General features: G+C 41.2%; 3 protein-coding genes across 6 annotated transcripts; 1 reads left to right on the plus strand and 2 right to left on the minus strand.

Moving 5' to 3' along the window:
- Positions 1 to 515: 515 nt before the first annotated feature.
- lck (LCK proto-oncogene, Src family tyrosine kinase) lies at positions 516 to 15,838 on the minus strand. The gene is made up of 13 exons (XM_022750269.1): positions 15,671 to 15,838; positions 13,778 to 13,890; positions 13,147 to 13,207; positions 11,826 to 11,916; positions 10,418 to 10,516; positions 10,169 to 10,272; positions 9,265 to 9,414; positions 9,013 to 9,165; positions 6,980 to 7,159; positions 4,342 to 4,418; positions 1,672 to 1,825; positions 1,287 to 1,418; positions 516 to 1,153 (listed from the first exon to the last, which is right to left on the minus strand). The coding sequence occupies exons 2-13, from the start codon at positions 13,883 to 13,885 to the stop codon at positions 957 to 959; spliced, it is 1,506 nt and encodes a 501-aa protein (XP_022605990.1). The 5' UTR covers positions 13,886 to 13,890; positions 15,671 to 15,838; the 3' UTR covers positions 516 to 956.
- Positions 15,839 to 18,034: 2,196 nt separating this feature from the next.
- Positions 18,035 to 20,166, minus strand: fam167b (family with sequence similarity 167 member B). The gene is made up of 2 exons (XM_022750828.1): positions 19,714 to 20,166; positions 18,035 to 19,261 (listed from the first exon to the last, which is right to left on the minus strand). The coding sequence occupies exons 1-2, from the start codon at positions 20,011 to 20,013 to the stop codon at positions 18,998 to 19,000; spliced, it is 564 nt and encodes a 187-aa protein (XP_022606549.1). The 5' UTR covers positions 20,014 to 20,166; the 3' UTR covers positions 18,035 to 18,997.
- A 1,069-nt stretch (positions 20,167 to 21,235) lies between these two features.
- Positions 21,236 to 27,822, plus strand: LOC111225551 (myotubularin-related protein 9-like). Of its 4 annotated transcripts, none has more exons than XM_022750497.1 (12): positions 21,236 to 21,317; positions 21,433 to 21,700; positions 22,079 to 22,135; positions 22,594 to 22,702; positions 22,905 to 23,030; positions 24,201 to 24,374; positions 24,456 to 24,673; positions 24,767 to 24,928; positions 26,278 to 26,419; positions 26,917 to 27,137; positions 27,244 to 27,395; positions 27,582 to 27,822. In XM_022750497.1, the coding sequence occupies exons 2-12, from the start codon at positions 21,516 to 21,518 to the stop codon at positions 27,680 to 27,682; spliced, it is 1,647 nt and encodes a 548-aa protein (XP_022606218.1). In that variant the 5' UTR covers positions 21,236 to 21,317; positions 21,433 to 21,515; the 3' UTR covers positions 27,683 to 27,822. The 4 variants fall into 4 exon arrangements, with proteins under 4 accessions (XP_022606218.1, XP_022606221.1, XP_022606219.1 ...); XM_022750498.1 differs by having other exon boundaries at positions 21,241 to 21,321; XM_022750500.1 differs by lacking the exon at positions 22,079 to 22,135.
- The last annotated feature ends 50 nt before the right edge of the window (positions 27,823 to 27,872 follow it).

The following is a 27,872-nucleotide window of genomic DNA, read 5'->3' on the forward strand; positions in this document are numbered from 1 at the left end:
GCGACCGACTCTGTGCTACCCGGTAGAGTATATGGTCATAACCATAGGTCGTAACCCTAACCTAGTCAATTACTGTGACAATCTAACAGTTTTTCTACCTGCTCAGCAGTGATGGAGTTATTTTGACCTGGACCTCCTAAAATGTCTCCATTTCAATTAAGGGTCTTGCATTCAAACTGTATAAACCATGTAAAACATAATTAAAGAAGTTTTATCATCAGAATGTACTTAAAGAAGTAAAAGTTCTCATTTTGCAGCAGAATGTTTCCTAAAGAATGATGTTATGATATTTTTGTACAATATTAACTATTTGAATAATGCAGGTGGAGCTATTTTTTGAATACAAAACCTTACAGTGAATTATTTACGTTAAAGTGACGTAAATATTGCACAAATGAAACTGAGAATTTATGTCATGAAACAAAACACCAACGCTGGTAGTGGCTCATTTTAGGTGATGTGGGTTCTTCTGACTTTAATGAAAGAACAAACAACATCCATGAAAAGCCTTTCACTGTGAGTAAAACACTTTGAAAACATTTATTAAACTGCAGAGTTAAAACACAGCTGAAGCCTTTTGACAGTATTTACATCTTAATAATGAGCACCAGGAGAGCAGCTACGTATTCAGCAACATCAGACAGTCCTCAGTTTATTCAAGCAGCACGGTGATCACTCTCCTCTCTGTTGTTAGCTCTTCAGTGATCCAGCTGTCACAAGAGATTCAGGTTCATATAGTCCATGTATAATTGTATGAAATCTAAGAGGACACGTCAGAATAAGCTTGATGCAAAAACAAAGTACTCTTATTTGGCAAATCTCATTTTGTACTCTATCAATATAAAGGTATGAACTCTTCAACGAACAAAACAAAATCCGTCATCCACCTGCACAGGCTCCGACTTTAGTTTGAGTATATTTAATGTATGTCTCTATGTCTTTCTGCCCCACCAGGGCTACTCCTGGTACTGCCTCTCTGTGGCAGTGAAGAAATCCTCCAGAACGCTCCTCAGGTACTCGAAGGTGGGCCTGTCCTCTGGGTTTTCCGTCCAGCACAAACCCATGACGTCATAAAGCCCGTCCGGACAGTTTTCTGGCCTTGGCATTCTGTAGCCCCGCTCTAGGTTCTGGATCACCTCTGGGTTGGACATTCCTGCACAATAGGTAAAGTGTAGCAGAGTGAGCATTGGATATGATGTTTTAAACATTTATAATATTGTAATTTGGTGACATTATGAAAAGGATTTTGAGATGGACTTGAATGAGTACACTGAATGAGTATTTACCAGGGTAAGGTATGCGTCCATATGTCACTATTTCTGTGAGGAGGATCCCAAAAGACCACACATCTGATTTTATTGAGAAGGTGCCATAGTTGATAGCTTCTGGAGCAGTCCACTTGATAGGGAACTTTGCACCTACAAACAGAGGAGAAAACTTTATTTCTCAAAAAAGACATGAACACATGGTGGAGCAACTGCACAGATTTTTATTACACTTCATGTTTTGTGATTCAGTTTAAACTCTTTTGATGCCAAATGCACTCAAACAGAAACCTAAATGATGATAATAAAAAAAACAATATGACACATTATTTAGCCTGAACAAAGTTTCAAAGTTCAAAAGAACATGTAATATAAGAGATCTTAAGTGTCTGCAAGATCTTGTTACCCTCTCTGGCTGTGTATTCGTTGTCCTCAATGAGTCTTGCAAGTCCAAAGTCAGCAATCTTACAGATGAGCTCATGAGACACCAGAATATTGGCGGCTCGCAGGTCTCGATGAATGTAATTTTTCTGCTCAATGAAAGCCATGCCATCAGCCACCTACAGGGGACAGCATATCATCAGACACATGAAATGCCTAGCTGTGGGGGTCCTGTGGGGGTGTGTGTGTGTGTGTGTGTGTTGGACAAATGAGCAGAAACATTCCCAAACCAGGGAGTTGACCACTTCCCCAGGTCAGTTCCTTATACCCTTTTACCTCTGTACTCCACCCAGGTACACAGCTGTGCCTGCTCCACTTCCTTATACTAAAACCTGTCGACCTGCCTTTGCCTTACCCCAAACTGACTGCATATTCCAGTGACTGTTTCTGATTCAGTCAAATACTATATGAGTCATTTCCATGGTTGGCCTAATGTATGAGCAAACTGGTTTATGAGGTGTTAACAATAAGAAAATGCTAATGATTTCTGCAGAATTCCCCACCCACATTTAATATGCATCTGTGCAATCTATGTTACTAAATCTGCGTTTAAATATTTAGCCATCAATGTTTTCCTGTATCAGTGGTAAATACTTAAGACATAAGAATCTATCACGTAGGTGTGATTGGTCCTGAGGATCTTGTCAGAAACATGAGATGTACGTAGGTGTGTATTTCACAAACTTCTACTGTTGTCATGACTCCCCACTCAGGCGACCTAACGCCGATTCCCTCCCCCAACTCTCACCGTCCCATTCATTTGATTGTGGTATGAATCAATACAAAACTTTAAAAATTATTTTGGATTCATTAGGTGAGGTATCTTCTTTGCGTACATGTATATATTTTAAGTGTAAGACATAAGGATGTGGACAGAGTTTCCAATGCTGCAGTAAAAGTCATAAATCACTTAAATTCTTATGGTCCATCACATGATTTACTTTCTTTGAGCTTTCACCAAAAATGCCATCAGTGCATGACGACTGGCTTGAAAGCATCATTCTGTAAAATACTGTATGTTCGCCACAAGGCTCTGGAGAAACTCTACCTCTCTATGACGCTCTTAGGTGTCCGAGACGTTGCTTACTTTGAATGAAGAATCTTTTGTCTCGTTAGACTTTGAAACCTCAGCTTGTCTTCCTGTGGTTGAATTTTCCATTCCCACACCCACAACATACATAAGTCAGAGTTCCTTTACTGACATGTAACATTTCAAACAGTAGACGTCAGCATGAATTGAAATTCTTAATGAATAGTCATGGAAGATAAAGCTTAAAGGCGCTATATGTGAGTATTTTAGTTTAAAACATTCAAAAATGAACTAAAATTATCAACAGAAAGTGAAGGAATAACAGTTTCAGCAGTATCTTAAAGACGTTTATGTATTGTGTTACAAACACCAAATAATATCTTCTGAAGTTAGCATGTTAATCCATTAGCCCTGGGTAGTCCTGTGTCGTAATACCACATTGTACCTCGCCGGGGGAAAGTGAGTCACTGTAGTGTCCAGTCTACCCTCAGTCCAACAGGACAAGAAACTACGTTCATATAAATAAAATGGGTTAATTTGAAGCAAAACATTGGACTTACTTTCCTGCTGGAGACAGCTCTTGGCAAGTAAAGGAATGAAGTTTGATGCTGAACTCACAACATTTCTTCTAGACTGCTGTTAATGATAATGGTGGCTATGTAGTGATAGCAAAAACGTACATATAGCACCTTTAAAGAAAAGGTTTGACGTTTTGGGAAATATGCTTATTTGTTTTGTTGTGAGAGTCAGATAAGACTGATACCACTCTCATATCTGCATGCTAAATGTTAGGATAGAGCCAGCAGATGGTTATCTTAGCTTAACTTACAGTAGGAAGCAGCTACTGTTTGTTTAATCCGTACAAAAATGAAGTGGTTATGTGGCCACGAGCAGTGACTTTCTGGAGTCTTAGCTCTGCAACCAAGAGTCTGCAGCTAGTTAAAAACGTTTAAACAAACCTATGGAAACTGGCTGCTGGCTGTAGCTTCACATTTAGAGTGCAGACATTCAGTGCCATCACTTTAACTTGTAGCCTCTGTCAAAGCCCATTTCAAACATCTGGCTCAACTGACCAAATGAGTCGTTTGTCAGTACTTAAATGGTATATTTCATAACATTAACTTTGATTGGGATCACACTACACAATAATTATCACCTTGGCAGAGATGTCACCGAGCATCAAATTGTATATCGATGAAAGACAGTAAGACAAATTATGAGAAATTGAGTGGAGAGTCTGCATCATACATTAATTTCCTGGTTTTGTCACCATGCCCTGATTTTGAAGGTTAAACTGAGTTGGAACCTTTGTGAATAAATGAGAAATGTAGTGTGCGTGTTTGGTAGTAACACTGATTTATTTGTCCCAGAGTGTCTAGACCGACAAAAATCATATTACACATATCTGCACAAACACAGCTCTACTGCTATTACAAGAATAGTGATGAATGTAATGTGCTACAACAGTGGTCAGTTTCCTGTCTATGGGGACCATGCTGAGAGAATAGGAAGTGAAAGAATAAACGAAAGGGTGTCTGGTAAATGGAGTGAAAGGATACAGAGATAAGACGAAAAACACATTTAAAGTAAAAAGAGGTGTCTTGCCTGAGATGACATGTCTATCAGAGTGTTCATGGGCAAACTGCTTCCCTCCGTCGTTTTTAGGTACTCCACTAGGCTGCCTGTAAGAAATCACATCCAAGTTATATCTCTTCAGCATTGATACATGTTTTCATTAACCTACTTGCTGCTAAGTGAGCTGAACATTTCTCTTCTAGCAACCTATTTCTGCAAATAAACTAGTTTACCAGCACCAGTGCAGATGCATACACTTGTTACAAGCAGCTTGTGGCTGTTATTGTTTTTACCTTGTGTGTGTATGTGCATGTGTGCGTGCCTGCGTGCGTGCGTGCGTGCGTGTGTGCGTGCGTGTGTGTGCGTGTGTGTGTGTGTGTGTCATCACGGCAAAATGTGGTCCTGGAGACACCTACTATAACGGGAACTACAACAAAGGCGGTTTTGAGCACTGTAGCAGGTTTATGTGTCTGTAGACAGATTTTTTGTCACTGCGATAGCATCATAACGGTGCAAGATACAGTCACCAAACAAAGATTGGTGTGATCCAACCCATGTGTACTGACTGAGTATTCATGGGTTGGAACGTCAACATGCTGGCAGGCGTTGCAGCTGATGAGATACCATGGCAGGATGGTCTGTAGTTTATTGTATTGTATTTGAAGCTGCTATGTACAGAAGATTAACAAACAATGAAAGGCAGGCCTAATATTAATTGGAAAACAAAGGTAAAATCATGCTTTGTTCAGACGACTAATGATGTTTTCCTTTGTCAAAAACATCATGATTCCCCACAGACAGATATAGATGGAGTAGGACCAGAATAGCAGTTCATATCAGAAGAACATAACACTTTGAGGAAGTACATGAAACATCAGTCAAGCTGATGCATAGTTTCTGACATCAGACTTTGTGTTGAGTTTGATTAGGATGGAACAATACCTCTGCACACCGGCCAACCAAGGCAAACCAAAGGAAATACTTTAAGAGGGATGACTGTGCCAGGAAAGAGGAGGCATTTGCTCTTCTGCTTAAGTCCGGAAGACTGCTTTTGAAGTCTGAGAGCCAGAGAACCGCTCTTTGTCAAGGTCACAAAGGGAAGCTGAGATGACACGCCTGTTATTTTCCATCTTTGTTGTCTTTGATAATAAAAAAAGAGACAAACTGAAAAAACGGGAACTCCAAGCCATCCTTTCTTTTGACAACAGAGGCGGCAACTGTGCCCTGTCCACACGTGGATGCCAGACAAAGAGGCAGCCTCATGTAGAAGCACTGCTGGTGGTTTACAGGCTACTCATACAAGACTATACAATGGAACTCCATTCACTTCAGCTGTAAGACTGTTGTTGTGTTTCTGACAACATCTCTCTATGCATTTTGTCCTTGTTCGTCCCAGTGAAAAAGAATTACAAAGACTTTTGATAGTGACACAGATATTGGATCACTCTCATATGACAGCAGTATTTGGGCATAATAAATCTTTACTGAGCTTTGAGGTTGTAATATGGAAAGTTGTTTCATTTTATTACTTACTTACTATTTACTTTATTACTGTGTTTGTGATTTGCAGTAAATTAACATGTACTTTGTTGCAAAAGAAGACAGGAAAAAAGGGCAAGATCCAGTGGCAAGATTGTTAAAGTTTGTTTACAACTGCAGCCTTTTAGTGTTCCAATACTTGTCTACATGTGTCTGTGCATGTGCGTAATACAGACTCTGGACAGTAGCCAACTCTCATCAGGGGTTTCAGTGAACAATAACATGGTGAATCACCGACTCCTATTTTAACACCCCTCATCTCAGACTTGCCAGGAGAGACTTCCCTTCTGTGAGTAAACACCAGTAAACTGTCTGGAAGGGCCCGGAGAAGAAGTGAAAGTTCATATTTGCTTTGAAACATTTTAGCGTAGAATAACAAATACAGGAGGGTCATACAGGAGAAGCTGAAAATAGCCTATCAGAAGCCAGGCCACTTCAGCAGAGCAGCATGCTTTGAGAGGCAACGCTCATGACTTACTGTAGCTCCCTTATTTAGGTTTGCTCACACAGCTGCATTCATGTCCCGTATCACAGGTGATTATTATGTTTAGTCCCAGTAATGTGTCTCTCATATCATATCTTATATCAAACACAAGTAAATAGCAACGCAGCTGTGGCTGTGATCAAAAGATTCTCAGCTAATTCAACAGAGTCACTGGAGTGAAGAGTACATGTAAAAACATGAAAAGGGTGAAACACATGGAGCGGCCCAGTCTTTTGTTCGGGTATGTGTTCTCACCCAGAATCCGATAACAGATCAACATGTTTGATCCTGAAAGTCTATAACATGGTCCTGACTGTAACACTACACTGTCTTTGTCTTTGCTCCAGAGATCACTGTGACGACACCATCTTTGGTGTTCAGGGTTACAGCGCAGGAGATTAAGGAAACGATTGTTTCAGACAGGCTTAGACATGATTTCATTTACTGAACTGAAAATAGCTGGTATGATTACAGAGGGATTTCTTTTTAATTTATCATCAAACGAGCATTCATTTCATGGAAATACCCTGGAACCAGGTTTTTCTTTGCTTCAGATGCCTTCAGTGATATCTGCATTTCCCACTTGACAGTTGGTGTCATTAGTATAATGCTCCTGGCCATAACACATACAGTATTTTGACCTACCATTTTCCATGTACTCCGTGACAATATAGATTGGCTCCTGGGTGACCACAGCAAAGAGGCGGACGAGGCGAGGATGTTGTAAGTTCTTCATCATGTTGGCCTCTGCCAGGAAGGCTTCCACCGACATTGTGCCCATCTTCAGATTCTTAATGGCCACTTTCCTGTCATTATTGTAGACACCTGCAAGACACATGTAAACATCAGTGGGTCTCTGAGAGGCATTGATTAAAACAAGACTAAGTCTACAGCCATGAGAGCAGCTCTGTGAGCCTGTCCTCAGGCACAGTGGTGCTTTGAGCTAAATGCTAACATCGGTAAGCTAACATGCTCAGAGTAACAATGCTAACATGCTGATGTTTAGTATGTTAACCATATTCACCATTTTAGTTTAGCATTGCTATTTATTGCTGAACACAGCTGAAGCGAATGGAAATAATTTGGTTAGTTGGTCACAAACCAAAGTGTTAGACAAACTAAATTTTGACTTAATGATGGCACTAGATGAAAAGTTATAGAGATCACATTGCACATTGCAGCAAGTTGCATAGCACTCCATTCAGTAGGTCAAAACATTTCACTTAAGCACTTATGCAACCTTGTGGTGGCATAAAAAAAGGTCAGGGGCTCACCAAAGTCATTGGCTTTCATTTCTGAGAACCTTGAGCATCTCTACGAATTTGAATGGCCGGTAGTTGTTTCACTCAAAACCAAAACTGTCAACTTCAAGCTAGTGCTATAGTAGAAGTCACCAAGGTCAGTCGGATTTGACCTCTGTGGACCATGAATGTAAATACAATTCATAATACAATCAAAAGTTCATGAAGACCAATCCAGTTGTGGCGGACAGAACAACATTGCCTAATATAGGACTATGCTGCTAGCATGACTTTAAAAAAAAAAAGTGTACACATGAATTACTAAACTGTGTTTAATGTTAAAATAAACCCACACAGCTTTCATCTCAGCAGTAGGGGTCATAAACAGTGGTTATGTCAGGAGTCGTGATCGAGAAGGTGCTAACAACAACAGATCCACAGGACTCTCATTCAAACAGGATCTCCTTCCAGCCTTGGTACACTAACACTCTCATATATCATGTTAACTAAACCCACCGCCAGTTAGTTTTATCTTGTGTCATATAACACACTGCGTCTCACACCATGCATGAAGCGTAGCAATGCTGGGAAGAAATTATATTCACTATTCAAAGCATTCTTCTGTTTTTTTTTAATCTGCAACGGAAATCTCCTCAGTATAAAGGATGGTTATCGCATATTTTCATGTTAGCTAATGTGAATAAACCTTTCATAACAAATGACAGTCACTCCTATTATTCAAGTATGTCCCTGAACCGATGTTTGGATGAGAACACAAACATACATGGTGCCCAGACTACACGCATGAAGATACTGTAAATCGAAAGTGGCTGTGAAATGAGTTCCATGATTGGCAATGTTTAGCTCTAATAGTGGTTTGTTTGGGATGTTGAATGGTGCTGGCAAATGGTGATGGAAAATGGAAGGGGAAATAACCCTCCAATTGAATAATAAGGGGGCTGTGGCACAGATTATATCAACTGTTGCCCTTGTGGTCAAAACAGTTTGCCTTGTTGTTTAACTTAATAGTCCACGATAACAATAGACATTCATGTCAAGAATTGTTCAGAGACGGTTCCTCCAAACAATTAGCTCATTGATAAGGTAGATTCATGTAGTTTGAGTGATGTTGCGTAATGAGGTTAATACCTCACATTATCCTCCGTTTAACCAGCTCAAACAAGCCTACAATTAAGACTGTGCTGAGGAAACTGTTCTGCATACACCGCAGAAAACCCCTGGCTAAAGGCTGTCTGGCAGACGCTGTCAAGCCCACAAGTGATTGAGCAAATGGGCTTTGTACATGTGATGTATTTGTGCAAAATGGTTCCTCTGTACAGAATATAAAGATAAGACAAACTTCTTTTTCAAAATCCATCACCAGCTTTTTCACTGCTTAGTTTCACTCTTTCCTCTTTCGTCTTCTCTGTTACTCACCCATCCAGACTTCTCCAAACTGTCCCGCTCCCAGTCTGGACTCCAGCTTCAGGGACTCACGAGGAATCTCCCATTCATCCTGCCACCAGGGCTTCTGCGGTGCCCTCGACTGACATGGCTTCATCAGCTTCGTGCACAACCCATCTGCATCGCCTGGATGACAGAGAGAGGAGACAGGTATGAAAGGATTCAGATGAAGACCCTGCGCAGTAGTCAGTAACCTTGATTAAATCCTCAAAGGGCTGTACGTACGTGAGTGATGCTGGACAAGCTCCTTCAGCGAGTTAAAGGAAATCTTGGCTGTGATGTAGAATCCACCATTGTCCATGTTGCGGATCCTGTAGTGCTTGACTCCTTCACCTGTGTTGTGGTCCAAGTCTCTGACTGATAAGGAGTATGACCCTAGAACGATAAGGAGGCATGATCTTCTGTGAAGGAGTGTGCAGTTTACACAAACAGATGAAAGTTGAGATAAACAAAAAGTTGAATATTGATAGTGCAACAATAAAAAAGTTAATATTAATGGATTATTATATTTTGGTAAATTGTCACCATTAAAAGTATGCCAAATTAGCTTTTAGCAGGTCCTGTTTGCAGTGTACCCATGAATGGAGTGACAACTGTCAGCGGATTACTTTGATACTTTTTTTCCTGTGATTTCTTAGTAGATTTATGGAAATGTATTCACACTGGACATTGGAGATGGTATCCTCAGGAAGTGTAAGTCACACTGAATCTAAAGATATGTGTACCATGCCTGTGTGTTCAGATTTGACCGAATTATGAAGGTTTATGGCACATATCAGGTGGGGTTAGCATAACACTGTTCATGCTGCTTTTGCTAAACAAATGGAATGATGTAAAGATACATGTAAAAATGTCTTCCTCCATTTTCATTCTTAGCAGTGAAGCAAAACTGAAATCACATAGATAAAGCGAGTTGGGATACAAAAGGTTTGTTGTTTGTTTGTCAGTAATAACAAAACCGAGGTTTACGGAGGATACCAGTCTCATTACACTCACGTGACACACTTATTTTGATGTTTAAAATGTAACAGAGGAAGGACATGTTCAGATATACTGCTTAGAAAGCACTGTGTAATTCCATGTAGCTAGTATAGGAGTAAATGCTATGATGACAAAACGATGAGTTCACCTGGGGTTGTCTCACTCTCTCGAATCAGGAAGGAGCCTTGCGTATTCCCAGGAGCGAGGAGGAGCCTCATGGCTTCATTTCTAGAAATGTTCTTGAAGAACCACCTATAGCACAAACACATAATATGCTTCACGCTTTTAGCTAACCACTTCCCTTTTCCCAGGGACGCAGCATGCATTATGTGAGATGATGTTGAGGCTGAGTGACATGGTGTTGAGAACAGTATCATTATTTTCCTGTATGACGTACGGTTCAGTCTCCACTGTGGTCATAGCAACAAAGTTGTGTGGGATGTAGCCCTGCTGGCCTGTGGTGAGAGACTCTGCCAAATACCACTCTGGATCATCCCTGGATGTCAAAAGAGACAAGAATAATACCATGAGTGAGTTACAGGTCTGTGATGCCTCACAGCAGTCCGGACGGTTCTAGATCAGAAAGCAGTTTCAAATTACCCCCTATAGGCAAAAGGATGCTTCGCAACGTAAATGATCACTGCATGAAATGGGCCGCATCACAGTTAGTAGGCGGGTAAAATGTCTTACACAGCAGAAGAGCCAAGAGAGACTACTGAGAACAGAGACACACTCATGACTGACTTTTAATCTTCACCATATTGTATACAGCCTCTTAAATCTTAAAAGTTTTTCAGTGGACTCTATTTTCAGTTGAAATTGTTAAAATTAAAATTAATTATATTTTCATATCGATGTCCCCAAGGGCCAGAGCCAGGATTTTAGGAACAGCAGTCCTGACTCCCCTCGAAGAACTCACCCAGCTAAGGAAATGTTGTCTGGCCACCAACCAAACTCAACCGACAACCAAACAACTGTTTTTGTAATTTATGGTCTGATCACTGATACTTATAATGCTAAATTTCTTTAACTTTACTTTGATATATTTAAGTTAAAAATCTTATAATTGGCCTTTAGAAGAACAATATGTGTAGTTTATGTATAATCAGAAAATTTTAACTCTTGTTCCTGTCATTATTTCCCCTGCAAAATGTCACAAATATTACAGAGGACATGACGTCCTCAGTCCTGTCCTCAGTGGTGGCTACAGCCCTTATGTCGGTTTAAACTCCATTACCATTTGCAGGGTGGATACTGGCTTGGTCGTCAAATAAAGGCAAATAAACTAGTTCTTTTCTTCTTTTTCATCTTTTTATTTCTCAAAATAATTGAAGCACTGCACATCTGTAAGCGTGATATTTACCTCTTATTTTCTTTATTTATGTGTTTCCTGTCATTACCTTGTTTCCTCTTTCACACCCGCAATGTAATCATTTGGTTAAACTTTTTTTGACATTTTTTCCAACCATGTGTCAACAGTAGAGAGACAGGAAACATGGGTTGAGCGAGCGAATGAGTGAACCAAAGTCTCCGGTCGGAAAATGAACCAGGGATAATGTGAATACAAACTGAGCACCTTAGACTGTAGGTCCCCGCGACAACCCAGGTTTATTTTTGGAGCTATAAATGATGGTTAGTATAGCAGTTAAGTATTATAGGGGTTATCGTGCTGTAGACTCACACACTTAAATGAGGCAAAAGGTGACGTGGGGCTCAGTGGATAGCGATCAAATTGTTGTCTGTGGCTGAAATATTATAATAATTCAGTTTTACCAGGCTTTACTATGTGTTCATCAGCAGCTTACTTGTTGATGATCTTGAGTTTGTCTCCCTTCTCAAAGCCCAGGTCACCATCGTGGGTGGGTTCATAGCTGTATATGGCCACCACAAGGTTGTCTGCAAGAGGAACATTGTGGGTTTTAGTTAAGTAACACATAAGTAAAATACACTGGGGACAGTTCCCATCGTTGTATTACAATACAGGATTATGTTGTGTTTTGGGTGTTTGAATTCCTTCGGTATTGAAGGCTCGGTTGTAATGGTGAAGGAAGAGAGAGGGCATCCTTGTCTAGTCCTGTTGTACAGTATGAAATTTGTGGCGATCTCCTCTTATTGACAATATGGCTGAAGGTGAAGTGTACAGAAACATAACCCAATTAATAAACTATCCACCAAAATCAAATTTCTCTTGTGTGGAGAGAAGAAATTTTCAGTTGACATTATGAAAGCTTTATTTGACAAAGGCTTTTTGACTGATTTTTTTTTTTTTTTTTTTTTTTTTTTTTTTTGATGCGGTAAATTGTTTCCTTGATTACTGGAGTAACAATATTTTGTTTCCAAAGAGAATCCAACCACACAAGAACCTACAAAGGATTCAAGCTTACAATGATTTGCTTTTTACTTCAACAGAAATATAATACTGCAGGTACAGGAAGACGATATGGGGTTGTGAGAGCCGGGATGTTAAGCCCCAGAAGGAACACAAGATGTGTGGGTTTTTTTTTTTTTTCTGCTCATCGTTAAACATTTGCACACTTAAAGTTATGTCAAAAAGAAAGAAGGAACAAATTTAATTGCTTTTTGCACACAGTGATTAGCCAGTGCCCATGTTTCCACTGATAAACAAAACGTCAGACTCCACAGCGACCATAAGACCCCGCAAACAAACTATCCAAAAAGCAAAACTGGAAAAAGAAATGTGAAAGAAATGGAAAATGCTGTTATGAATAAGACAATTGAATGGATTAATTGAGGTGATTTAATTTCTGCTAGGCTTAAGAAACTAATATAGCTAATAACCAATAAAGGGAAAAAAACCTGTAATGAATTTTAGTAATAGTAAACACTATCATCTTATTAACCTCCAATTATACTTTTAAAATAAAATCCATCCTGGAAGAGGGATTCCTCTTTTGTTGCTCATCCTAAAGTTTATTGTAGTGTTTGATACCAACCATGTTGTTCAGACTGTAAAGCCCTCAGAAGCAAATTTGTGATCTTAGGCTACAAAATTCAAATGGATTTACCTTGACTTAACTCATCATATTACATTGTAGTAACATTACAGACATATGCACCTGTAGATAAACACGCAGACACACGGAAAAATATACTGTATCTTATTACCTGGTAAAGGCGATGTAGGGGGTGAATGTTGTGATGGGTAAGGAATCAGCTGATCTGTGTACTGGCAAGAGGAAAACAAGATTGAACGTACATTTGACATCCAAGAATAATGGAAGATTTGTGAGGTAATACATGAGACTAATGTCACATTCACAGTAAAAACCAACTAACGCACATCTCAACGGTAAATCGTCAACAGTTTTGGTTTTTCTCCCAGACAAAGTGTCTCGGTGTGTTGTGGCTAATACAGGTGGTTTTCTCCTTTATTTTAATCTAATGAGACATCTAACTCACAGAGAGGAAACATTGGGGGAATAAACACGCTCACTTTCGATTACACACACAAAGGACAACTTCCCTCGCAGTTATGTAAGTTATAAAATATTTCTGGACTCAAACATACAATAGCAGATTGTATTTTAGAATTCTCTTGGTAAGATAAGTCAGCCTGCTTCTGTGTATGTCTCCCAAGTGGCCGTTCACATTCATCTACACAAAAGCCCAAATTCATTCATGTCAAGCTACACACAAACACTCATTCATAAACTATAATACAGTATGGTGTATTGACACATATACATGTGCAAACAAATACATAGGCCTACTGCACATACAAAATGTATTCACTTACTGGATTACATGACTGGGGGGGTATGGGACAGTTGCAGTGTTCACAGATTTCATCCAAGTTCTCAATCCAGTCACTGTCTGAATAGTCCGAACTGCAGTTACATCCCATCTTCTCTGCAATTTAGAGGTTAGCGTGATTATTTTAAAGGTATTGTAAGGGCATCAGAACATTAATAACATGATAGTTACTAATATTTTAAAAGCAGTGAAAGTATTTTCTCTTTGGCTAACATTCTAGGTAGACATCGTGTCCAAAAATAAACGTAATCTCATACCAGCCTAACACATTAAATACTGTCGACAAAAATAAATATAAATAAAAATGTTTCAGGAAAGAAATGGCTGCATTTTAAAGTCTGCAAGTGGAGAACACGAACAGGAGACACAAATTGTTTTTGTTTCTGAGCACTGCTTTAATCGGATGCGAGTGAGGGCCTCACCTCAAAATGGAGGCTCAGTGGTGAATCATGCTTTTAACTCAGAGCCTAGCAGCTCTAAAATCTTTCATTTTAGACACTCTTCTGACACCGTGTAAACATGCACACAGTAGTCTAATACAATCACTAAACTATGACAAACAACTATGTTATGTGGCACCACCACTTTCCGTGCTGCGAACCACAGGCCTTAGAGGGCTCTATAAAACTGTCCCAATACTAATCTTGTATAATCCAGCGTCTGCACGTGCGCTGCATTGTGGTGCACTGTACAAACTGGCTTTCTCAAGCTCACTGGGCTCCCATTGGACCACTCATGGAACAGGGTCAGTGGGCTAATCGCAGCAGCCGTCTGTCCCAAAGGCTCAGAGCCATGAGAAAAATCTGCTGAGGCCTGACCCCGGCAATAACAACCCACCACTGTACTGAGACCCCAAGAAATGAATCACAGGAGAATCACAGGGGTATGAAGAAGTTTCTTTTTTTTTTTGAATTATCAGCACTCCTACGCCTACTGGCCCACAAACTGGGAGTCACACAAACAAAGTCAGCATTTTCCACTGAGGGGCTACCCTCTAATTTTTATGACATGCAGCTGAAAACCCTTCTAAACAAATCCTGTTGATTGTTACTGTTTGCAACGTATTATGGGTATGTATATGTTAAGTGAGGTCTATAAGAATAACCCCAAGTCTTTCGTCTTAATTTACTGGCATTGTCAGTGGAGCTTGTGGGCTGATAAATTATGATATTTCAAAAGCCATTCAGAACACCATAAACTAAGAGACAACATCCCTGCATGGAAAAAAAGAAGACTTTTTCTACAATTTTTTCAGAGTAGCATCAAAATCACAGTAACAATTTTTACACTTCACATTTTAATTCCTATTTATAGTTCACACCCAGTTGCCTTTACCCACATATGTAGACATGTCTATGTCACAGGTGTGAATTAACAAACACATAAGAGCCTGAATCCTCCTTCTGTTTTTAATTATAAGCTTGTAAATTGGATTAATAAGATACAGGCTATATTCTATTACAATGTGAAAGTCTGCTGTTGATCGTATGTCGTCCCGTCTTCTTTGTAATACTGAGTTTTTATTAGCAGTGACAATAACACAACCAGTATCTGAACATGTGTTGTTACAATCCTTTATGTTAAACCACGCAACACAAATGAGAACAAAGGATGGCTTATTTTCTTGTTAGCTGATATTTGTTATTTCTAGCCATTATTTTTGGGTGTGGATGTTGCTCCTCTCTATACGTCAGTTTTGAAACTTCAGTATATTTCATGTAAAAGTCAGAAGATCAAAAAACAATCTCTCTGATTTCTGAAGGATATTTGCTATAACACATAATACTGACAGGAAACTGATGTTAGGCAATCTACCTTTGTCACAGTTATTTCTAAACCTTTGTAACGGTGAAAGAATCATGAGCTTGATACTCACCTCTTGAAATACGAAATGTCTCTTAAGGCAGCCAATGATGTCAGATTTCAGGTCCCGCCATCGAGATATTCTTAATTAAATTGTTTTTTTTTTTTAAAAGAGCTATTTAGCAATAGGTGAGTTTTTCACCACTGGAGCCAGAGTGTGAAGATGTCATCATCCGCTTCTCTTATTATAACTAACTCACTGCTAGAATTACTGATGTGGTATCTGTACACACACACACACATACATACATACGCAAGCACACACTTTGGAGGAGTGGAGGAGAGCAACCCAGAGAGTTTCCTGTCGTTGAAAGGTTGAGGGTTGCTCTGCAGGCTTCTAACAGGTGCTTTACTGTGCAGCTGTGTGTGAGCTGAGGGGAACGTTATGGGCTCCATGGTAAAGGGGTCAGGACAGCACCTTTCCCAAAGTGGGAGCCAAGATGTAAATGTTCCAATACAGTTAAGAAAGGAGGCTATGGTAGGCTGAGGTTATATTTACATGTTTTTGTGTTGCTCTTGTAACATCTGTTAGTCAGTGACCTTTAAGGTGAGGAACACCATCAGTGTGAGGCTGAGTTGATGGTCCAGGGTTATGGCTAAAGATCTTATTGTATGAGTATTTGATAAGAGAGGGGATTTCATCAGACTGGTCTTAAAGGTAGACCATTGTCCCATGTATATGTAAGACCATGTGGGACTGTTTTGATTCAGTTGTGTAATGGTTGCAAACCTCAGGTGCATTATGCGCACAACAAAGGCTATTTTTGTCACTCGTACTTGTGGTTTGGGTCTGCCTGTGGCCAGTGAAGCATTTAAAAATAGACTTCGGCCTTGTTTTCACCAACTAATCAAATATGAAAAAAAGATATCTCACTTAGAGAGGCAAAAACCAACAATGAGTGCATGACCCTCTCGCTAATCATTATTTTAACCAAAGCTTTTTGTTGAATGGAGTCCACATCATGGTCACCTTAAGCCTCGGGCAGTGGGGTGTGTGTGTGCGTGTGTGTGTGTGTGTGTGTGTGAAATAACAAGTATCTCAGATTGCTGACACCCTGTGAGCCTGAGCTGTCGTGTTTTCTACCTCAGAGACAGCTCGAGCTGTGGACCGCATCTCTTCTCTTGTGGTGAACGGCTGCTGCTACATAGCATGCACCGGCAGGAAGTCAGTCCAAACATTACAGGAAGTGCACGGAAATGTGTGCTTAGAAGACTGCCACAGCTTAGATTAAGTCTCGCTCGTGATGAAACCACCGAGTTGTGTCTTTTACTGTTAAATTAGAGTGGCAGTCTAAGAGGCTGAGTGGAGCTGTTTCACTTTTTGACATTTAGTCGGTGGTCTGTTACAGAACCTCTTACTGAGCTCATTTCTGTAAAACAACTAGAAAACAAAAAGGTACAGATACAGGATGAAATAATATCGTGGATCAAGTGGGACATAAATAAAAGAGCCTCGCCATCTTTGGAGTTCAGCTTGTGACAGGCTTTAAGGGTATCCCTATTCACAGCTGTCACGACTTCCAAATGTGGCTGGAAATCGCATTCTGTTACGCAATCAAACTGAGATGCTATCAATATGCAGAAAGTTTTCCAGCCCTCCTACCTCCCGCTTCACAGTGCAGGTGCTGGCCTCTTTCATGTGAGCAAGTGTGGCTCTCGATTGCTGCTGACGCTTACTCACATACACTTAAACACAGTCTTTAACAAATTCAAATATCATAAACTGATAGATGTATATGCTTTATTTTACACGGATATCAGCTTCCGCTCATATGATGACAAGTGGTGTGGTGTGTGTGTGTGTGTGTGTGTGTGTGTGGGGGGGGGGGGGTCAAGGGAAAGAGCGGGGCAGAGCGGAGTGGCACACCAGTCTGCAGCACTTCAGCATTCACTAAAGAACAAAGCGTCAAGGTATCATACCTGCATTCTCCATATAACACTAATTTCCACTGTCGAGGTTTAACGTCACACAATGAGGTCACCCATGTCCTGAAGTATGGCATGTTACAATCATTTCAACAATCCTACTTTTGCTCTCATTTTCACACAGTGACCGCATTCTGCTAAGGCATATTTGGTTTCTTGTTCAACTAATTATGCTCAACAATGTCTGTGGTTATGCACATCCCCCTAGGGCTCCGTTCATATGAGTGGATATTACACCGGGTCATGAATGTCTTGTGGAGGGAAAGAGGAGACCATTGTGCACGGGTGGCTTTAAGAAACAAGGATGGATGACCTGAGATGGATCTGATCATGTGGCATGTGGTGGCATTTAGGCAAGGTAAGACTGATAGTAGCACACTTTTCAATCATGTAATAACTTGCATTTTAAACTTCTTGATGTACCAATAAAATACAATTTACAACTGACAGGCATAGTAAACTCTCTTTAATATTGTGTTGTATATGCAAAAAAAATAGCCGTTTACATTTTAAGGCATTTTGCTTTTAAACTCATTTGTCATGTACATTCATATTACAGTGGCATGATTTAACAATATCAGTGATAAAAATGTCCATAAATGTTTTTACATTTAACACAATTACAAGAGATGTAAAATATCGGTCAACAAAAATATTTTACTCTTCTTACTTGTTATATAATAGACCATCTAACATGGCCTAAACTGCCCACTGAGCACCTCAGTCCGCTCCGTCACTATCCTGCCATATATAGCTTACAATCTGTGCTCTGCCGCATGTGCACTGTGGTAATGGAAAACAAAATGCATCACACATACTGTAGCCTCCTGGGTCCTGTCACTGCAGCGGTGAGCGTATAGAGATATTTTTGGTTTGTGAGGAACAAGGGGTATAAATCTGCAGGAGTGCGACCACCGACTTCCTGTGAGGATACTGAACCCTTAACGTTTGCTTTATCTGATAAGACCAGATTGAACCAGATGTGCCACCTTTATACTTTATATATCTGTGAATTACTAATGATGTGATATTTATAAGATATATAACATAATGCCCATCCCGTAGCTATCATTACATTTCAGTCTTGCTCTTAGTCTTCATCTACTTTGATGCACAGTGCATTGTGCAAAGAACAGTCAATAGTGGAGCAGCCCAGGCTCCGTCCAGCAGGAAGGTGTGTTGGTTTATTAAGGGTGTGTGCCCCTACAGGTCTGCACACAGAAGCTTCCTCATGCATGTCAAGCCACTGTGCACATCTAAAGAGTTTATTTTCATTTTCACCCCTGGCACCAGTAGTTGGCAGCCACTCTTCAGTCTGTCACCAAAACACCCTCAAAGGAGGAAATAACCCCAATAATATGCCCACAGCACCAGAGAGGAAGCCATGGGAACATTCACAGTCATCTTGACTGTTTTAACAAAGTGAGAAGCGTCTGGAGTTGATGTTCATCTTGGTGAGGCCCAGGTGTTTCAGAGGGGTGGACAGAGCAAAGGCGGCCTTCATGGGGATGTCACACAGCAGGTCTGATTCCTCTCCGCATTCCTCCAGCTCGTAGGTCGCATCGTCCAGCATCTCCTTATGGCGGTCACACACCTGCTCCACCTTCAGCCGGTGGATCTCCCCTCGCAGACGGATCAGCTGACGGGCCAGACGGTTGTCCTGGACTTGCATCTCCCTCTGGACGATGGAGCAAAGGAGGTTGAGGAGAAAGTGAGAATCAGTGAGATACCAGAAAATATGTGGAAGTTTGGATTTAGATAACTTTTTTTTTTTTCATCATAGTTTTATCTACTCATCAAAGGGTGTTAATCACTGGTATGTGCTATATACGGGTACAGCATCCTGGGACTGTGAGAAAACAGACATCTGTTTGTTCCACAGACTTTGTTTATGCAAAGATGACTGCATGAAGTCAGTCATGCAACGCCTTGACTTATGCAGAGCACATCACTGACAGATCTTTGGAACATAGAACATCTATTATGTGTAGATGGGTATTATTGTTGATTTTTGGTTTGACAGGATGAAGGAATTTCAACTTTTATGACGTTATTTGCACTAAAAATAACACTAATTTGCCATATATGTGGGTCAAATAAAATGAAATAAAATGATTGGTTGTCACTCACCAGCTCTTTTCTCAGAAACTCCAAAGCATCATCAATAGTATCGAAGCCACAGATGTTGCGCACAACCAGCTCTGAGTTCTCATTTCGCAAAATCGCAGGCATGGAAACGACTTGTCCCCCAGAGCCAGGAGCGTCTGCTGGACAGCCTTCCTTCCACGGTCGGCTCTGGACCCGCTCCTGCCACTCCAGATAGGATGGTCTGCGAGTCTGTAGCTTCAGCTTCTCTGTGAGCGCTTTCACGCTGTCCAGATCCTCAGCGCGTCCCTCGGAGGACTCATCTCCAAACTCCTTAAAATCCATCGCTCCAGAGAAGGAGAGTCAGACCGCGACAGAACTCAGTCCCTGGAAAATCCGCGTTGAGTTCGCTCGTAGGTTTTTGCAGCTTGGCGATTTGAGCGCAACAGGTCCTCACCTCCTTTATAGGGAGAAAAGGAGCAGTGACCGCCCATCCCGCGGAGGACAGGGAGGCTGCAGAATTTATAGGCTTTTTATGAACGAAGACAGATTTCCCTTAACTTCCTCCAGACACTGTAGGAGAGACTGGGCGTCGCTTTGTCAAACTTTTATCTTATTTCATATTTCTAAACAAGCAGTGGTGTAGGAAGCAGACAGATTCTTTACTGTTGTATTTCTACAACAGTGTAGAATGCCCCCAATACAAGTAAAAACACAAGTTCTGCATTCAAACTATTACTTAAATCAAAATACAGAAGTAATACCAATTTAAGTAAAATCAAATTAAAAGTACATGATGCAGGAAAATTGCCAATGTGAGTGCTTTATTATTCTCTGTACCCTATACTGCATTATTAGCTTAGTGCATTCATGTGTAAGAAGCAGTATAATGTAGCTGGTCGATGTGGAGCTGTATCGAACTACTTTACATTCCTGGGTAGTTGAATCTAACACAATGCGTGGGCTACAATTTCATAAGCCTGCCATGTGTTTTGCAAAAGCTGCAATCAGCAAAGAGTCAATACATGTCGTGTGCAGGGACATGGAAAGTTTCACTTTCCTCTGAAATATGGTGCAGTGGAAGGATAAAGTGTAGCATAAAGTGGAAATACAGGTAAACCACAAGTACCTCAAATGAAGCACGGTACTTGAGTACATGTACTTGGTTACAGTCCACCACTGTACTCTTGTACTTTTTTTTTATTAAAATGAGGCATTCTGCATGAGTAAAAGTACTTTCATTTCTAAATACTTCCATTAGCTATTGAATGCAGAAGTAAAGTAAAAGACTCAAGCAGTTCCTCCACCGCAGCACAAAACAGGAAAAGTCTGACCGGTGGGTCGTGATTTAGACCTGCTCGCTCTCTGTTTGCCTATGCTGCCATCTAGTGGTCATCTGTCATTTATCAAGCACATCGCCGCTGCCTCTCTCTCTCTCTCTGTCCCCCCCCCCCCCCCCTCCCCCTCGCCCCCCCCCCCCCCCCCCCCACACGATGTACAAAACTTTTCACCAGCAATGTGTGACACATCTCAGTGTTGCTGTCACTCAGGAAACGTGCACTTCCGTTTTCAGTCAACTCAAGCAACACATTTTCCATTTCGGTGACCATCCTGTGTTTGAGAAGGTGTAGCTATACACCAGAGGCTGGGTGGGTATGTTCACAGAAAAATGAAATCTATTTATAACCTCCTTATCGTCAAACAAACAGAGCGCAACAGCGGTGTAGACAGAAGAGGAGGCTCACTGCTTTCATTTTCTTACAGAAGAGGCGAGGAAGTGATTTGAAGTCGAGGTCTGTGCTACTTAAGTTCGCCAGCGGTGGGTTTTGATTTTTAACCGGCAGCTGATGGAGTTTTCTGACCACATCAAGACCGCCAATGTGGAGGATGTTGTGCTCCGACAGCCCCTACACCCGCCGAGCAGGGGCACCCTGTGCATCACCGGCCACCACCTGCTCTTCTCGGACAGGGGGGAGGGCAGCTCCCGGCAGGTTTTACTGCTCCTCAGGAACATCGATGCCATTGAGAAAAGGTGAGGGAGGTCGACTGAGAAGTGAGAGGTCATCGTAACTGTGACAATGTACATCTTACCAAGTCGTCTAGTTTCCTACTGCATCGATGATGTGCAACGGTAGAAGTCGGTCAAAACAACAACACGTCTCTTGAGTCAACAGGAATCCATCAACAGCCATAATGTTTAATGCGTCTAATTACATCAATTAATGAGGAATCTTTCAAGCACTAATTTCTTGAGAGTATGGTTGCAGACTTGTGCATGATCAAACAAATAATCAATCACACTAATCAACAATAACTAACCATCACCAAGTTGCTTCTACTGTGCCAGTGAATGATCTAATGTCTAATTCATGTCTAATTACACTATTCCTCAAATCTTTTTTTTTACTAGTGTGGAAAACCTTTTGGGCTATTCCGCCCTCTTCTCTAATGCAGGCCGCAGTGAAAGGTTGGACATCATTTGTGTTGCAGTGTGTCTGCTCTGTGCTGCCCTTATTGTCCACAGTACTGGAGAATGAAATTTGCTAACAAGATTACAGCAGCTCTCCTGTCACCCTGCACACGCTTGTGTTGAGGGTTGCTTGCTATTTGCTTTTAAGCCTTGTAGAAGCTTAAGCCTTGCTGAAACCACTGGATATATTTTTGGTCAGTAACAGAGAGTAGGAGTTGCACACTGACTTGTCAGCAATATAAAGCCCCCTCTCACACACACACACACACACACACCCAGACTGGGTTTGTCTTCCTTCTCTGCTGCAAGTCAAACTTTCTGCACTGCAAGAATCAAGACATGCAGCATTGGGGGGTGGGGGTGGGGGGGGTAGAAATACATGTTTTGTTTACATTCTTTTGCAAGAGTCATAGTGGTGTGTGTGTGTGTGTGTGTGTGTGTGTGTGTGTGTGTAGGATATCTGGATCCTCAGGAACGATTACCATCAAGTGCAAAGATCTGCGTGTGCTACAGCTTGACATCCCAGGCATGGAGCAGTGTCTCAATATTGCACGCTCTATCGAGGTATAATAATTAATCCAAGAATCGTACTGAGCCCTGAAATGTACAAAAGGTTGAGGAAATCATTATTTGGTCTTGTGATGGGCTCTCATCTTTTTTTGAATACAAAATCTTTCACTATTTCCTCTTTGACCTGGTCTCTGCTTAAAATCTGATAACAATCTATTTTGATGTCTTGCAACATTCTCTTTCTCACTCTCTGTAGACTCTGTCCTGTCTGGACTGTGTGTCGGAGATGTATCCTTTCTTTTACAGACCTACTGATCTCAGCCTGGAGGACCAGTGGGGTCTCTCATCCCCTGAAAAGCTCTACAGTCAAGTGACAGAGCTCGTAAGCAACAGATGAATCTCTGTAAACTTGTTGCTGCTGTATAGACATGTAATTTCACATGCATAAAACACATTTACACACATAAGTCTCACAGGCAACCTTTCCCAACAGTGACCCAACACCCACATGACAGGAAAATGCCAGGGGCAAATGAATGTAGGGGTCAGGATTCAGGATATCCCTGTTGCTTAGCTTTCATTTGTTTTCCCTTAACTTCAGAATGTGCTGCACATAATGTGTATTCATGCTTAACAGACAGACATCTTCCTCTAGGAATAGCATGTTGCTATGGTGAGGGGTGGACCCTGAGGGCAGCAGCATTGTTGCATGTGTTTTACAGGCACAGTGTTCCCAGAACATGGGAGATATCTGTACTTTTCATCAGGCTGGCTTAGTGGAACCTGATTGGAGCGTGCATGTCTTTGTCTTTCTTGCCACTTCCACGAGAGTTGAGCTGTCCTGTGTAGCTGACAACTACAAATTGTAAACTGTAACTCTTGATTGTTCTTAAAGAAAATTTAATGTCAAAATTTGTCACATGGTTAGGGTTAGGGGTGTGAGGAATTAGACCAAGATCAATACCACTCTCAGGTGTGTCTGTACACCCAGATGGTTATCTTAGCTTAGTGTAAAGACTAAAAATATGCTAATTAGAACAATGATATAGAGCTAGGCTAATTGTTTCCCCATGTTTCCAGTCTTAGCTAAGCTAAGATAATCTGCTACCGGCTCCAGCTTGATATATACTCTTTGGACATGAAAGTAGTATCAATATTCACATGTAATTCTTTGCAAGAAAGCGAGTCGGTGTATTTCACAACATTTGAACTATTTCTTCAAAGCTATTTCTTTGGAAAACGTATTAGCTTCACGTACAAGTTTGCATTACAGAATGGGATCCCATGTTGCAGTTTTGTCATTTTATACCTATATGACGTGACCAATCAGTAGCCAAAAGTGAAACAAAACATGTATTTTCCCTCCTGGTCTTTAAGAATGAACAAGTCAGCAGTTAGCACATGCAGACCCACCCACATGAGAGCTGTTTCCTGTGACATTAATATCATGAAGTTGAAATTTTCCAACCAGGGAACTGCTGTTTTCAGTAATTCATTAGTTATTTGTTTTGTGTGACTAGTGTTAATCACCTTCTCTCTCCTCTGTTTGCAGCATGATAGGTGGAGATTGAGCACTGTGAACAGAGAACACTCAGTGTGTCCCACCTACCCCTCAGCTGTCATCGTTCCCAAGGACATAAATGATGACATGTTGGTAAAAGCAGCCAAATTCAGACAGGGGGGGCGTTTCCCCGTGCTCTGCTACTACCACAGGAAGAATGGCATGGTGAGAGGCTTGTGTGTTCCTCCTCTAGCCTACAATTTATACATGCTACCAAACAATTCTGACCAAACTAAAACTTTACAGGTAATCATGCGCAGCAGTCAGCCGCTGACGGGGGCCAATAGGAAGCGCTGCAGGGAAGATGAGCTCCTCCTCGAGGCTGTGATTGACGGCTCTGACAAAGGTTACATTATTGACACCCGCTCCAGTCAGCAGGCTCAGCAGGTCCGGATGACAGGTGGAGGGTTTGAGTCCAAATCGTGCTACAGCCGCTGGAAGAGACTACACAGACAGGTGGAAAGGTGTGTGTATAAGAAACGTGTACTAGGAGTGGATGCTGTTCATCGTTTTATGATACTGATCTTTCACCATTTCCTACATATGTGTGTCAACAGAGGTAAAGCTCTCCAGGAGAGTCTAATTAAGCTGGTGGAGGCCTGTGGTGACGAGTCCCATAATATGGACCGTTGGCTCAGTAAGCTCGAGAATTCAAAGTGGCTGTCTCGCGTCCAAACTGCTCTGTCAACTGCTGGCCTGCTGGCAGAGTGTGTGGAGAGGTAGGATCTTACACATCTTATGTGTCTGTGGTGGGATTACAGTTGGTGAGCTGTATGCAAATGCATCTGTCTGTGAAGAATTTTTTCTCACTTAAATAAAACATTACAGGAGGATAGTAAAATCCTCAAATACTAATGTTTGAATACTATAATAGAAAGATGTCATTAATTCAAACTGTACACACAGAGAAATAAGGGTTTCGTTTTTGTACCCTAATGTACATTTTTCAGAAAAGTACCCTGTAAGGTCCTGAAATGCTCCTTAGGGTGATAACTGGGCTGATAACTGTGGAACTTACAAAACAATACAAAATCATTGCTGACAGCAAAGGGTACATAACTGTACATATAACAAGATTAAAGTACAGGCAGATGATGCTGCAGATCAGTGATTACAAAATCTTGATTTAAATAGAGAGTTGGGTTTGTTGTAATAGAATAGGTGACAATTCCCATTCAATTCTTGGAATAATTTTTATCATCTTCATGAACAACATAGCTGGGTGTATAGGGTGTACATTTAGTGATTTCAGCTAGTCTTTACATTGTTATAATGGTTTTGATGATGTTGTAGGGTCATGAGCCAGGCTCATAAAGACAGTGTTAAAACACTGAATTAATTGAATCTAATACAGTATGTGAGTCATGAATTTGCATTTTGTAATTTTACCTAACTTTGTTCCTGTTTTCTGTATGAAACCAAAATGAAATTTTGCTTGGTGGCACTCAGTGATTAGAGAATGCCTCCTTAGGTCTTATGCTTCAGCTTAATGTTGAGACGCACCGCTTTTTGTCATGTGCTGGAACCTTTTTAAGGACAAATCAGAACAATACATTGAAATGCTATGAAAATGGATTAGTTTACATATAAAATGTTAATTTTGTTAAAAGATTTGTCTCTGAATGTAGGGGTATGTTTTACCTCATAAAGGTACAAAATGACGTGTCGCTCCAACTTTACCTCATAAAGTACCAATTCTGTACCTTTCCACTGGGTATAGTTTTGTACCAGGACATAAAGGTACCTTTTTGTCTCTAGGGGTACTGAAATGTTCCTATAGACGTGCAGACAAGAAGGCACAAAAATGTGCCAAATGTTCAAAGGTACGGTGCAGTACACTGCCTGAAGGAACTCAAATGCATATTTTTATAAAAAGCACTATAAGGAACAACACTAAGGATGTCAGGACAACTGAACAAATAATGACAACACCAACAAAGACAAAACTAAAGCATTTAAATCCTGACAGCAGCACTTTCTGTCGTTGTTTTGATTTGAAATAAATGCACGCGTGACTTTTATGCATATAGAGTTACAAAACTGTGCTGTGTTTGTTGATTTTGTCCAGGGACGGTCATTCGGTTCTGGTTCATGGTTCTGAAGGGACAGATTCCACTTTGCTCATCAGCACTGTGGCTCAGCTCATCATGGACCCATGCTGCCGCACACTGGAGGGGTTCCTGGCTCTGCTGGAGAGGGAGTGGGTACAGGTGAGTGTATGTGTGTGTATGAGAAGATTGGGAAGACGCTAAGATATCCTTTTTGGAAAGACCTGTTGGAATAAATGTTGGCCACACAGTGGGTTATAGAAACAACAGAGATATGCATATACAGTATATGATATGCACTGTAACAGGAGGATATAACACTACCCGTGACGACCCCTCAGTTTTCAAAATCCTGCTGCTATCCCCCTCACTTTTATTTTTCAGGTTGATTTTCTTACTAAACTCTCTGGTCACTGTCCTCTGACAGTCCAAACAGCATATTCCAGATGAGAGAAGATCTGAGTCCATAAAAATGTTGATATGGTCGTCTGACTCCCCCTCAGTTAGGCCATTACAATACGCTCAAAGTAGCCACAAACTAACAGCTGCAAGTGCCACAGCCATTTTTTTTTCCCCTGGGTTTTGCCTCACAGACTACATTCAGCCTGCCACAGAACTCAGTGTGCCTGTGTATGTACTGTGTGCATTTCCTCTCTCAGGCAGGACACCCGTTCCAGCAGCGATGTGCCCACTCAGCCCACTCCCACGCTCGTCTCCAGCAGGAGTCCCCGGTCTTCCTGCTGCTGCTGGACTGTGTGTGGCAACTGTGGCGTCAGTTCCCTCTGGCTCTGGGCTTCTCCGAGGCGCTGCTCCTGAGGCTGGCGACTGAGGCCTACGCCTCCAACTACGGCACCTTCCTCTGTAACAGCGACCAGGAGAGGTCCGTGGTGCTTGGCATTTGGAATCAATGGCTGACACAAAACTTTCTGTGTCATACCAACCTTTATCTTCACGTGCGTCACGTTACCTCATTCTCCTTCTCTCAGGTGCTCTCTAGGAGTGAAGGAGAAGACTCACTGTTTGTTCCAGGCCCTGCTGAGGCCCGAGGAGAGAGAGCGTTACTCCAACCCCCTGTATGAGCGCACTGAGCTGGCAATCTGGCCCTCAGTCCACCCTCAGTCCCTGCAGCTCTGGAGAGGTGAGCTTTGATTGGCAGATGCATTCAAACCTGACCTTGTGTTTTCTGACCTGTCAGTTAGCATCATTACTATCATTCATTCAGTATTGTAGCCTCTTATATAATTGCAGTGCCTTCGCTAGTGTTGTATGCATAAGTGTTGATAACTTTGGGGAGTCTTGACTAAAGCCCATGTCTGATCTTCAGGCTATTTTCTGAGGTGGACTCAACAGGCTCGTCACCTGGAGGAGGCTCAGGAGGAAATAAGAAACATGGTCATTGCGTGGGGGAGGCTGGCACTCAACTGATAAAACCGTCCAACATGTATGAGTATGTGAAGATGATCAGTCTGAACATGTTGAACATGTTTTAATGAGGAACTTTAAAATGTGCAATGCCTTTGACTCTGGGAATGTTTTCAGAATCCTTAATAACCTGCAGTGATTTAATGTAAAGTATATTTTATTCTTTCATAAAATAATATTAGAAAAAACTTAA

Source organism: Seriola dumerili, unplaced genomic scaffold, assembly GCF_002260705.1.
Source record: "Seriola dumerili isolate Sdu_G_001 unplaced genomic scaffold, Sdu_1.0 BDQW01000149.1, whole genome shotgun sequence".
In the NCBI taxonomy this organism is placed as follows: Eukaryota; Metazoa; Chordata; class Actinopteri; order Carangiformes; family Carangidae; genus Seriola; species Seriola dumerili.

Excerpts from the sequence above, each read along its gene's own strand:
- lck (XM_022750269.1), bottom strand. The coding sequence starts at position 13,885 with ATGGGATGTAACTGCAGTTCGGACTATTCAGACAGTGACTGGATTGAG. Across the intron at positions 1,826-4,341 it reads TGATAGACATGTCATCTCAG|GTGGCTGATGGCATGGCTTT; the intron begins GCAAGACACCTC and ends TGTCCCCTGTAG. Across the intron at positions 1,419-1,671 it reads CGAATACACAGCCAGAGAGG|GTGCAAAGTTCCCTATCAAG; the intron begins GTAACAAGATCT and ends CTCTGTTTGTAG.
- fam167b (XM_022750828.1), bottom strand. The coding sequence starts at position 20,013 with ATGGATTTTAAGGAGTTTGGAGATGAGTCCTCCGAGGGACGCGCTGAG. Across the intron at positions 19,262-19,713 it reads AGTTTCTGAGAAAAGAGCTG|AGGGAGATGCAAGTCCAGGA; the intron begins GTGAGTGACAAC and ends TCCATCGTCCAG.
- LOC111225551 (XM_022750497.1), top strand. The coding sequence starts at position 21,516 with ATGGAGTTTTCTGACCACATCAAGACCGCCAATGTGGAGGATGTTGTG. Across the intron at positions 22,703-22,904 it reads ATATTGCACGCTCTATCGAG|ACTCTGTCCTGTCTGGACTG; the intron begins GTATAATAATTA and ends CACTCTCTGTAG. Across the intron at positions 24,929-26,277 it reads CTGGCAGAGTGTGTGGAGAG|GGACGGTCATTCGGTTCTGG; the intron begins GTAGGATCTTAC and ends GATTTTGTCCAG.